The sequence below is a fragment of the Aphidius gifuensis genome, linkage group LG5 (genome assembly GCF_014905175.1).
Source record: "Aphidius gifuensis isolate YNYX2018 linkage group LG5, ASM1490517v1, whole genome shotgun sequence".
Taxonomy (NCBI): domain Eukaryota; kingdom Metazoa; phylum Arthropoda; class Insecta; order Hymenoptera; family Braconidae; genus Aphidius; species Aphidius gifuensis.
The window spans coordinates 9,075,579-9,089,318 of record NC_057792.1 but is presented as its reverse complement, the minus strand read 5'-3'; the positions used below and the strand labels follow the sequence as shown (position 1 = coordinate 9,089,318).

General features: G+C 29.2%; 1 protein-coding gene across 1 annotated transcript; it reads right to left on the bottom strand.

The window, feature by feature from the left end:
• Window positions 1-594: 594 nt before the first annotated feature.
• LOC122857526 (probable protein phosphatase CG10417) lies at window positions 595-3,650 on the bottom strand. Its single transcript, XM_044159733.1, is given in 4 exon segments — window positions 595-1,151; window positions 1,253-2,523; window positions 2,526-2,886; window positions 3,268-3,650. Coding segments are annotated over 4 exon segments (1,977 nt in total). The 5' UTR covers window positions 3,379-3,650; the 3' UTR covers window positions 595-917.
• Between the last annotated feature and the right edge of the window lie 10,090 nt (window positions 3,651-13,740).

The window sequence follows — 13,740 nt, the reverse complement described above, 5'->3', positions numbered from 1 at the left end:
CGTCAAACATCTAATAATAATTGAAAATTTCGATTTCAAGTAATTCTCATAATTCACAAAGAAACTACAAAGTTTACGTCATCAGCCAAAACTGTTATTTAATCTATAGAATTGTGTTAGAGGGAAACGAAAAAAAAAAAAAAAAATGCATTATTATTGTAAAAATAAAAAATGTTTTTGAAATTTTTGAAATACAATTATTATTTCTATCATCTAAAATAACTTTTTTTTATTGATTTTTTTTTTTTTTTTTTTTGCTTGTTTATATCGCAAATATTTACATACCTAATACACCTTGTTAATGTAAGTAACGTATATTTACTTTTTTTTTAAATTAAGCAAATAAATAAATTACATTATTTTGCTTAGGAGTCGATGATTGTCATGAAATTTAAATTTTGATACAAATAAAGATTTTTTTCCGATTGAATGATGGACCTGGTTTGTATATGATTTTTTTTTATTTTAATTGTAAATATAGGTTAATAATAGTAATAATAATAATAATAATAATAATAATAATCGATTTGGAGTAAAACTAAGGTTTGCTTGTTCTTTTTTCGTTTTTAAAATATATTTTGCGAAGATATCTTGCTTCCTCGAATCAACTCCATGTGCTCCAAATTGTTAAAAATTAACTTGAACACACAATACATCGATTTTTTTTCTTTAAATTTCAATTTTACCAAAACACAATCGTGCGTAGGGGCGTAAGAGAGAAGAGCTTTATAATTGCTGACTTTAATGTTGGTAAACAAAAAAATAATTATTCAAAAAAAAAAAAAAAAACGATAAAAATAATCAGAAAAACTAACTCACGTTCACTTTAGATAGTTCATGTTTTTCTTTTTTCATTTCTTTCTGTCAGTTTTTATCAACCTTTTTTTCTTTTTCCGCCATTGTTAAAATTAACATTTTCAAACAGCTTCAATTTTAGCTCGTTTTTCATCAATGGGATTGTCATTTGTAACAGATTCATTGGATTCTGGATTTTGTGTTGCTTTTCTTTTTTTTGTATCTTCAACTTCGTTATTTTCAATATTATTTTTGGGAATTGGTGTTAAATTTTTAAATTTAACAATAACTGCTGTCATATTGTCACAGCCTGTGCCGTCACCAAGTGTGTTGGGAGATAAGCAGTGGTCAAAAAGCTATAAGTTAAAAAGCGAAAAAAAAAATTATTGATAACTAATTCTTCAAATTCAGATAAAATTATATAAACATTTATTATAATGTAAATAGTGTATCTTACCTCTTCACAAACTTTTGAAATATTATCTCCAGCATCATTGATTCTCTCTTTGACGAACTTCACGACTTCAGAACTAGACATAAAATTCCAAATTCCATCACAAGCTAAGATAAGAAATTCATCTCTTTTTGGATCAATTAAAATATGCCTAATATCAGGAACTGCTGAAATCATTTGATCTTCAGGTGGAAGTTGTGTATTTTGTTTGTAGGCATGATCACCAATCGCTCTTGAAAGATTAAGACCGCCATTGACTCTTCCATCAGCAGTTACTTTACCACCAGCTCTAACAATTCTTTTTATTTCTGGTGTATCTTCAGGTTTATGATCCAAACTGAGCTCAAGTGCTTCACCATCACGACATAAGACACATCTTGAATCACCAGCATTTGCAACATACAAGTTTTCACCATGAAGAAGTGCAACAACAGCAGTACAACCTGAATCTGAGCCTGGTTCTTCAGATATAGTGAAGTTATTTTCAGCTTCATATTCATCGTCGTCAAATTCATCATCTATACTTGAATCTTCATCCTCATCGAGATCCTCCGTATCATCATCATCATCATCATCGTCATCATTATCTTCATCATCATCATCATCATCATCATCATCATCATCATCATCATCATCATCATCATCATCATCATCATCATCATCATCATCATCATCATCATCATCATCATCATCATCATCATCATTATCGTTTTCATTATCATCATCGCCAGATTGACCAAATTTCACTCTTGAAATTATTTGTCGTATAAACTCACGTCTCAAGGGTGCTTTTCGAAAACTGCTACTGATCGATTCTTGCTGACAAGCTTCACCATTTTTCACAAATGCACATGAGCTTGAAACACTATCGACTTTACTGCTATTAGTATCACAACTTGATTTATTTTTACCATTAACTTCAGCCTCAATTTTGATCTCATTTTTTGATGATACTTGTTCATTAACATCTTCGGAACTGTCAGGTAATTCTGACTTTACTTCTTTTTTATCAACAGTATCTTCACTATGCGATACTTCACCATTACTTGTTGTTGAGTGTAATATTTGTTCATCTTTATCATCTTTAATATCAATTTTATCATTTATACCTGATGTTGAGGCACACGGTTGGCTGCTACTACTTGAACTGCTGACATCAGCTTCACTTGTCCCCCATGAACTTGAACTGCCTGAACATGATGGATCTTTATCTTTAGCTTTTCTACAACGAAAGTATGAATTTGAAATACCTTTTTTGGAGCAATTTTCATTTTAGATGCATCTGATTCAGGTCCATATTGACCAATAAGTTGTTCAAGTGGCATTTCAGCTTCCATCCGTAGATGACTGACTTCATCAGAATCGCAAGCTTCAGCTTTGTCAGTATGAGATACTTTTGTTCCTGCTATTTCTTTCAAAATTTTTATGATTTCTGGTTTTGTTAGTGTTGCATCAAAACCGAGGAAAGCATCAATCAAGGCTTGCCTAACATCACCACGTTTATAAGCATCAGTTTCCTTGATAAATTCAGGCAACTTTTGGGAACAATAATGAGCAACTTCATGACCACCATGGCCATCATAAACAGCAAATAGTGAGGCATTTCCATCAAAGTTTATGCAGCAATTGTGAGCATCCTGAAAGGATATTTATTAATTTTAATTTTCATGGAGATTGGATGATCGTAACTTTGATGATTTTGAAAAGGCGGGAAATATATGTTTTCATTTATATTAATTGGTTAAAAGAAAATTTTTTAAACAATTTTATCACTATCAAGAGAAATAATAAATATACACCGCACATAAAAAATATTTTTAATCAAGCATATACTTTGGTGCAAAATTTTTGTATTTGCAGATGTTTGGAGCAATAATTTGATTGTTTGATTATGACTCGTGCAATTTTAGGTTAATTTAATGCCGAAAGTTAAAGGTATCACAAAAATCTCTGTAATACTAAATCAACTGGTTACTATATTATTAATTTGATGTGATTAAGTAAATGGTAATATCTACCTCTTGACTGACTCTCCACCCTTGCATAGAACTCGCGCCAAACGCCACATTCTGTCCTATCTCGTCAGTCGAGATTTTTTTTGTTATCGGCTTTGAAAGATATGCCCCCATGTTTTTCAATTCCCCGCAGATTTTGTCTAACTGTTAACCCAATTATGATCAAAAATTAATAATAATATTAACTTTATACACTTGTACAACTAAATTAAGATCACAATGAAGATCTAATATGTTTTGTAGGAGAAGAATATTCAACACAATTCGGCGGGATGTAAATAGTTAGAATTTGTTCAACGATGCAGTAGTTAACTGTATCTCGTGAATACTACATGTATGTATGTATGAGATATTCTATTCGTTCGATAGGCATGTACTTTATTTTTACAACTAATAAATTTATTTTTTTTCGGTATCGAGTCGGCGTTTGATATGGTATTGATACCGTATTCCCGTATTTAATACCAAACAGCTTCTCAGTATGTTAAAATACGGTATAAAACAGTTTATTTGATAAAACACCGTATTTAATACGGTTAATTAGTGTTGGCCGTTGGGTTGATACATACGTGCATAGGTTTCATACGTGTATTGATAATAACTATAATACTTCAGTTTCATACGTACTAAGGTGCATTACTTAATCATATGATTAGCGTATTAGCATATATATTATGGCGGCGCTTGCAGCTTTTCTAGAATACTATATATACTAAGGTGAACTCCTCTACAATCACATGTTTCAGTAGCATTGATGGTTTCCTCACTCGTATTAAATTGCAGTCAACGTCAAACAAATATACTACGGTATAAAAGTTACATTATATTTCAGTAGTCTCAACCAATTTAGTTGACGTGACTGTACTGACAAGGATTCAAAAAGCTAAACCCGAAGTCGCGATCATGAATTTGATACTGGTAGAACATTCGGCACATGTATTTATAGGCAAATCAATAAATTATACAATTTACAATGCATTTTATGTCTAAAGCAAATGTAACTAAAGTTTTTTTTTACAATATAGTAATTTTACAGTATATCAATATTTTTCATCAAGCGCCACCGGTCCGAAGAACGTCAAGGACAAAATCATCTAATTTTGAGACGGAAGTTGCTTCCAGTTTTATTATATTTCAGTGTGTAAAATCTATATAAAAAGTTCACAAGCGCCGCCATCGGAAAAAAAAGCCCTAATGAGAACATCCTCTGAATACGGGTGCTGAATAATTGAATTTCTGATAGATTTTTTTAAGGTTTTTTTTTTTAATTAAATAATTATCTATCTTGTCAAGTTTTTTCAATTTTTTCTGACGTGGTTTTTTTGAAATAATTGGTGTCAAAGTTGATAACTTTTACACGCGAGGGTAGGGCTATCTTTACATTTTTATTTTTAGCTAGTTCGCTGTCTGATAGAAAACTTTCAAACTACAACCAAATTGAAGTGTTTTAAAAGTTGAATCTGCTCAAAAAATTTGAAGTGCTTTCTTTTGGGTGTTCATTTTTTTTGTATTTACTTTTGCGCATGCACTGTTGAATGCGCAGTCAGCAAAAAGTCAGCTTGCAACAGCGTAGTACATGGAGGGCTGCATCAGCTATGTTTTAATTCTTATTTTTTGAAAAGTTTTTGTTCGCCGCCACTGTTCTCTCCTCATGTTTGCATAATATGCGCATGTGTATGATCATGTGCATTGAAGTGAAAAAAAAATAAACACCCAAAAGAAAGCACCTATGAACACAAGCATGGTTTTGGTGTACGATGTAAACTTTGCTTGCTAGTGTGTAGCTGCGCACACACATACTACAAAAGAACTTTGGGGGTCGTTCCAAAAATCACTCGGAAACCCGGAGGTTCAAAATTGTGATGGTAGAAAATTTTTGATATTTTGTTGTGATAGACATGATTTTTTGTTCATGTATTTTTATAGTGTTTTATAGGCACAAAACAATAAATTATTATTGTTCAATTATTAATAACAATTATAAAAATACTTTTCACAACTGTAATAAGTAACAAAAGTGAATGGCATATGCAATATGGCTGTTTTTTGTTTACAGTATCTACAGTAACCTCTAGTTACTTTTAAGTTTATTTTATCACTATATTTTTTCAATCACTGGAGGGACGTTCCAAAAATCACTCGGAAACCCGGAAGCGGCGCAGTAGACGAAAAAATATAGTGATAAAATAAATCCATCACCAGCAGTCCAATTCACAGGGCAAATTTTTTACAATTTAGGGCTTTTTTTTGCCGGTAATGGCACTTGTTAAATTTTTTTTATATAGATTTCACACACAAAAGCTCTACAAGCGCCACCAGTAGAAGAAAAAAGCCTTCAATTGTAATGCCCTGCACCCGTATTCAGAGGATGTTCTCATTAGGGCTTTTTTTTTCCGATGGCGGCGCTTGTGAACTTTTTATATAGATTTTACATGGAAAAGCTTCACAAGCGCCACCATCGGAAAAAAAACGCCCTAATGAGAACATCCTCTGAACACGGGTGCAGTGAATTGGACTGCAGAGGTAAGTTCCAAAACCTCTGTTTATCGGGATCTTCAAGATGGCGGCGATTCAGATCAAATAAATCCGGAGTAATTCGAAGCAATTCCGGAGAAATATTTCCACTAGTAGTCCAGTCAAAAAACTTCGAAGTTCGCCGAATTTCTCAACAACAAAAATGAAAAATATGGGCAGATTCCTTGTGACGAGCTGATTAAAGATATGTAAAAAAAAATTGCATCAAACCCCGGGAAAAGGTTGAAAAAAAATAAATAAAGTTTATTTTTTAAAAAACACATAGAAAAAATAATTTTACAGGGATAAAGTTTAGTAACTTTTTGTAGAGGAAAAATTTGCAATTTTTTGGTTTTTTTAGTTTTTTTTTTTATAGAAGGGTTGATTTTATATCAGGATTCAAAGTTTAAATTAATCGCGTAATCGTTGTAAGTAGTGGGGGAGCTAAAGTTTCAGGGGAAAGTTGAGAGGGAAATATATTGTTGTCGCGCTCACACTCGGTTACACTCGGCCACGCTCGTTCATTCGGTTCCTACTATATCTGTCTTCTTTAAATATATATCTTTCTTTTTTTTTTCAAATCAAACTCTGAGCTGATTTTCATTTTCGAAGCATCCGCGGCCGAAAAATAATAACAAAAGCAATTGTTTATTGTTAAATTAATATTAGCAAATGGATACTAGCTTCAATAGTTGACCGATTTTAATAATTTTTTTTTTGTTTTAAAAGGCTTGAAACGTGCTATTATTTAATTAAATGAAAAAAATTATAACTTAAAAAACAACAATAAAAAAAATTGTTTCTTGTAAAATTATTATTAAAAATTAAATTTCTATCTTAATAATTGATTTATTCCTTTTTTTTTTTTTTTTTTTTTGTTTTAAGAAAGACAAGACAAACTTCAATATTTTTGAAGGAAAAAAAAAATTTATAAACTTTTAAAACAACAACAAAATCAATTGTTTATTGTAAAATTATTATTTAAAAATCAAATTTCTGTTTTAATAATTAATTGATTTCAAAATTTTTTTTTGTTTTAAAAAGGATTTAGATAAATTCAATATTAAAACAAAAAACAGTTCATAAACTTGAAAACGACAATAAAAATAATTTTTTTATTGTAAAATTATTGCTTAAAATTGAATTTTAATTCAATAGATGATTTTTTTTTGAACAAAAAAAAAATAAAAAAAACATCAATTGTTAAAATAGAAATTTAATTTTCAATAATATTATTTATTATTATTCAATTTTACAATATACAAATAATTTTATTGTTGTTTTTCAAGTTTAGAAATTGTTTTTTGCTCTAATACTGAAGTTTGTCTAGTCTATTTTTTAAATAATATTTTTACAATAAATACTAATGAATAATATTTTAAGAAAATTAAATTTCTATTTTAACAATTTATGGTTTTTTTATCTTTTTTTTTTTTTTTTAAAAAAAAGGAGAAGACAAATTTTAATATTATTGAAAACTCATGATTTAAAAACTTTATGAACATTTACTTTTGTTGTTGTTTTTCAAATTTTTCATTTGCATTATTCAACAATTGAGGGTTTGGATGCAATAACACATCGAGCGCTCGGAGTCAAGAAAATGCTATGTTGCTGTGGGTGGAAAATAAGAAAAATTAAAATTGAAAAATTAAAAAAAAAAAAAATACAGTCGTCGATAAAATTGAAAAATACATGTTTTTCTCCAAATAAACTTTTTTATATGATAATTAGTTTACGGGATAAAAAATAAAAACGAAATTTTTTTTTTTGAAAAAAATACTTTTTTTTAATCATATAACTCGAGATAACTTCTTTAAAAAGTAATAAATCGACTTGAAATTTTGACTGTAGTTTCATTATAAGCTACCGATTGCAACAGTATAATAAAAAAACTCATTTATTCATATTGTTTAATTTTTATTATATGATTATTTAATGTCGAGGAAAAATTCAATTTGTCTAACTTTGAATGAAAATAGAGTCGGAGAAATTTAAAATTGAGTAACTTGTCAGTGCAATATTGTTGAGCAGTATATCAAGAAGTTTTTACAATTTTTAGATATTTTTATTAATTATTTACTGAGTTATTAATTTAACAATAAATTGCGCGTATACTGTTTGTATTTTTATGGATATACAAACGCGCGGACATACGCGTTCGCGAGAGAGGGGGGGTTGACGATCACGCATACATAGCCCTAACGGCAGCTCGCAATTTGTTGTTAAATTAATAACTCAGTAAATAATTAATAAAATATCTGAAAATTATTCTTCTCAACAATACCACTGACAAACCCAATTTTGAAATTTCTCCGACTCTCTAAAGTTAGACAAATTGATTTTTCCTTGACATTAAATAATCATATAATAAACAATATGAATAAATGAGTTTTTATTATACTTGCAATCGGTAGCAATAGTCAGAAATTTCAAGTCATTTAACCAATTCAGTTATAAAAAAAGCATTTTTTCAAAAAATTTCGATTTTATCCCGTCTCAAAAAAGTTTATTTGAGCATATTTAATTTTATCGACGACATATTTTCAATTTTAATTTTTCTTATTTTCACCCACAGCAACAGCTTTAACGCTCGACGTTATTGCATCCAATTTCAGTAGTATATTGTTTTAATTTTTAATTTATAAAAAATACATTCAAATATATATGAAAAAATTAATTTAGTATACATACAAGCTGTATTCAGTCTGTTAATTTTTTCACAGTAAAAAATAACAAAAGTAATATTATCAAAACATTTCAACTGTTAAAGATTATACTCTATACTGTACTTGATATGATATAATAATGGACTTTTTAGTAACCATGGTTTAATGCATTAATTATAATTATATAAATAATAAAATAAAACTCTTCCAACAAGTCGAATTACTTTATTATACTTTTAAAAATCATTGAAAGTACTGTCTAGTATTTATTAATTAATTTTAAAATTTGAAAATCAATTAATTATTAAAATAAAAATTAATTTTTAACTAATAGTTTTACAATAAACGAATAATTTTATTGTTGTTCTTTGTGGAAACAAAAAAAAAAGAAAAAAATCAATCATGTATTAAAATAGAAATTTAATTTTAAATGATAATTTCACAATAAACAAATAATTTTATTGTTGTTTCAAAAGTTTATAAATTTTTTTTCTTCTAAAAATATTGAAGTTTGTCTTGTCTTCTTTAAAAAAAAAAAAAAAAAAAAAAAAGAAATAAATCAATTATTAAAATAGAAATTCAATTTATAACTAATAATTTTACAATAAACAATTAAATTCATTGTTATTTTTCGAGTGAAAATTTTTTTTTTACAGTATTATTGAAGTTTTGAACTACAATATTACTGTAAAAAAAAAAAAATTATCACTTAAAAAAAAAACAACAATAAGACAACAAACAGCAATCGTTTCAAGCCCTTTAAAACAAAAAAAAAATTATTGAAATCGGTCAACTATTGAAGCTAGTATCCATTTGTTAATATTAATTTAACAATAAACAATTGCTTTTGTTATTATTTTTCGGCCGCGGATGCTTCGAAAATGAAAATCGGCTCAGAGTTTGATTTGAAAAAAAAAAGAAAGATATATATTTAAAGAAGACAGATATAGTAGGAACCGAATGAACGAGCGTGGCCGAGTGTAACCGAGTGTGAGCGCGACAACAATATATTTCCCTCTCAACTTTCCCCTGAAACTTTTAGCTCCCCCACTACTTACAACGATTACGCGATTAATTTAAACTTTGAACCCTGATATAAAATCAACCCTTCTATAAAAAAAAAACTAAAAAAACCAAAAAATCGCAAATTTTTTTCTCTACAAAAAGTTACTAAACTTCATCCCTGTAAAATTATTTTTTCTGTGTTTTTTAAGTATGTTTTTAAATGAAATTCCCGTAATTTAATTTTCGATTTTTTATGTTTAATGTTTAAATGAAATAATTATCTATTTGGTGGAATTTTTTCGTAATTTTCCTCTGCGTCAAAATCCAGATAATTAGTGTCAAAGTTGACAACTTTAACACGCAAGCATAGGAAGTATAGGTACGTATGCGCTTGTACTTTTAAAACTCTTAATTTAAATTTTGATTTTTTTCTACAGATTTGTACACTTTACAAATACGAAATTAATGAAAAAAAAAAGATAGTCAAGTTCCCCAAGGTGCACCCTAAGTGTTCCGTGGGATTTTTTATTTTTTTTCTTGCTGTTTACAAAAATATTGTAAAAAAACAGTTTGGGACACTATATATCGTTAAATAAAAAAAAAATAAACGACCGAAAAATTTGAAAAAAATATCGTAGAGTCTACAGATGAAGCGTCGTGGATTAAAACATTGCCGGAATTGATCGGTCAATATTTGGAATTGGGCCATGTCCAAAAATGGGCATATTAAATATAATAAGGCCCGAAAAGTAAAAAAAAATATTATGTCTGTTTTTGGAAAAAAAAAAAAACCTGAATTTGTTTTAACATCGACTAATTCGGTTCAGCGGTTCAAAAAATATTGTAAAAAAACAGTTTGTGACACTACATATCGTTGAATAAAAAAAAAAATAAACGACCGTAAAATTTGAAAAAAATATCGTAGAGTCTACAGATGAAGCGTCGTCGATTAAAACATTGCCGGAATTGATCGGTCAATATTTGGAAATGGGCCATGTCCAAAAATGGGCATATTAAATCTAATACGGCCCTATAATTGGAAATAAATATTGCTTTTGGCCAAAAAAAATAAAGAAAATGAGCATCTCACAAGCCAATTCGATTCAGGACTTCACGTTTTATCTCGAAATAACAAAAAGTCACAGAAAAGCGAAAACATAAGTGTCCTACGGAACACTAAAAAATTATCCATTTCCTCAGTGGCGTTTAAAAGATACTGGCTAATTACTTTTTGAATTTACGGGTTTCAGCCGGCTGAATTACATTGAAAATTTGGGGTACGTTCCAATACCGTCGTTCGGTTTTATTCTTTTAGCTCTATCCTTCTCTCTATTTCTTCTGGCTCAATCTTCTATCTCTTTTTCTATCCTCCTCTTACAAGAAATGTACGGTTTTGGAACTTCCCCCTGAATGTTTATTGCTGGAGTAGTATTAGTGTCTGTAAATATAAGCCGGCACATGGTAAAAATATACAGGTAGGTCCATGCCACTGAAATATAATAAAACTGGAAGGTGAACTCCTATGCTTAGCCAATGCACGGAGTGTCGCCAGAGATAGCAATATATTGGTGGGCTTTCCCTCTCACTCACGCATGCGCACATTAAATCTTGTACAGTCAACGTCAAAACAAACTAGTACTACACGGTATAAAAGTTACATTATATTTCAGTAGTCTTAACCAATTATAGTTGACGTGACTGTACCAACAAGGACAACAGGCCAACCATTGAGTTTCTCTCTCGGCGACACGAAGTTCGTCTTCCAGTTTTATTATATTTCAGTGGTCCATGCGCATACGTTTTTTTAAGCCAATAAGAAGTGCTGACCACCGGTTGCCATATTGGCTAAAGTGGCGCGACTTTATTTAAATCATAAATTAAAATACATATTAAAGATGATTTCAATAGAAGATGAAAATAATAAAAATACATAAACACATGATTAATTATATAAAAAATAAAAAATAAAATACATATTAAGTTTTGTTACATATTTTTTTTAACTTATTTTGCTTTTTTTTTTTTTTTTATCTTCTATAATTTGCTTATTAAAAACTCTGAGTCAAATGTACGTACAAGTATGTACCAAACATTGTATTGCATCCAGTGCAATATTTATATTGTTCTTTTTATCCAAACTTCTAGTTTGTTAACTAAATATGTAAAAATTTCTTTTATTTTTTCAAATTGTTTTTTTGTGAAAAGGTAAAAGTTCAATTTCTAATTGTTTTGCAACATCTATAAATACGTAGAATTATCAAATAATATTTTTAAAGTTTTTATTTATGATTAATGTAACTTTTAAGCATGCCATACATAAATAATTAATAGTACAACAATAATAATATGACGGACACACAGATTTACACACATGCAAACAAGATGGCCGCCAATGGTCTGCGCAGTAAATTTTTATTTTCGTCCGAGGCATGGACATACCTGTATATTTCTACCATGAGCCGGCATTACTCATGGTAGAAATACTACAGGTATGGCAGTGCGCAGCCTGGTTTGGCCGCTGTGAATCGACCAATCAAAAGGTCGCCTTCTCGCCACAAAAATGGAAGACTTTATGCGCGCGCGATACAAATTTGTTAAGAAAATTTTCAAGTTTTTTTTAAATTTTTCAAAAGTTATCATATTTATTCAACTAGATTTGGTATATTTTATAATGATTCACATACATCAATAATAAAAATTAATTATTTATATTAAATAAATGAATCCAAGTATAATAAATACAACACAATCTCTATTGTTTGTGGCATCGAAAAAAACAACAACAATGAAAATATTATAATTTATTTGTTAAACTGTCTTGGTTTTTTGATTTTTTATAAACATGCTCCACATATATTTATTAGTATTTACAACAATATAAAAAATAGGTGTCAAAACAGTATGTTAGAGAGAGAGGATCTTATAATAGAGATTGCGTGTTAGAAAGAAAAGCAAAACAGCTCGATGGCGCGTTCTTGATTGGTTGAAAAAATAAGGCTGCGCAGAACGCGACGAAAAAAGCATGGACTACTGCCATTTCTGTAGTACTTCTACCATGGGCATTACTCACACTACTTATGACACATCAGTAAAGTAAAAAGATTTTAGGCATGAGGGGGCGCTATAATTTTTTTATTTAACATGCGTTTGTAAGTACCCTTGTGAACCCAAAACGTCGACCGGTCATGCGATTTAAAAACAACCTTAAAATAATCACTTGTGACGAAAATTAAAATTTTCAATACTCCGGTGGGTCATGTGCAATTATTAATTGGTTTAGTTTTTTTTTTTAAATAAATGTCATATTGCTCATAGGTTATGTCGTTTTGTTTACTACGGAATATTATTATAAACATATGTTCATCTGTGTGAGTGAGTTTTACTGAGCAGGGCTGCCAACTTCGTGCGACTAATCTGCCTCAATATAATTTTGACAGATTCCAATGTTAATCAGTTCCGTGACTCCGAAAATAAAATTTTGTAATTAATCATCAATATCTTTGTCAATTTTTAAGATATCGCGTTCATATTTGCGGCAAATTGTAGATAAAAATAAAATGAAACTTTAAATTAATCGGTGGAAGTTAATAGGATGGATAGTTTAAGAGTTATTAATTTTTTTAAAAAAAAGACAAAATGACAAATTTGATATTTTTAGCATTTATGGCTTTAATAATTACTTTTTCAAAAAACGAAAATATACGAATTGTAGGTATTAAAAATACGCTTCTTTTGATCATAATATGAAGTCTCTAGGTCTATTGGCTGAGGAGCTACGACACTTTTTTTTTTTTCTTAGACAAATTAAATACGTAGGTGACGCAAAGCGTCCCACCTACGTAAAATAAACTTTATTTATTTTTTTTCAAGCCTTTCCTGGGGGTTGATGCAATTTTTTTTTACATATCTTTAATCAGCTCGTCACAAGGAATCTGCTCATATTTTTCATTTTTCTTGTTGAGAAATTTGGCGAACTTCGAAGTTTTTTGATTGGACTTTAGGGTGACTCTGGTTTTATGCAATATCTCATGTCAATGTTATTGTATATTGAATTATACAATAATATACAATATAACCTCTAATTACATATTATTTGATATTTTATGGTATCGTATATTTATATATAATAATATATATTGATTCATATAATTACGGAGGCTAGGAGCCATAAGGCTCAGCCGCAGTATTGAAATCATCGGCAAAAAAAAAAAAACCGTTATAACTTATAAAATAATTGTCCTAGAGAGTTCGTTTAGCACGTAGCAAAAAGTTTTATAAACATTTCTATAAA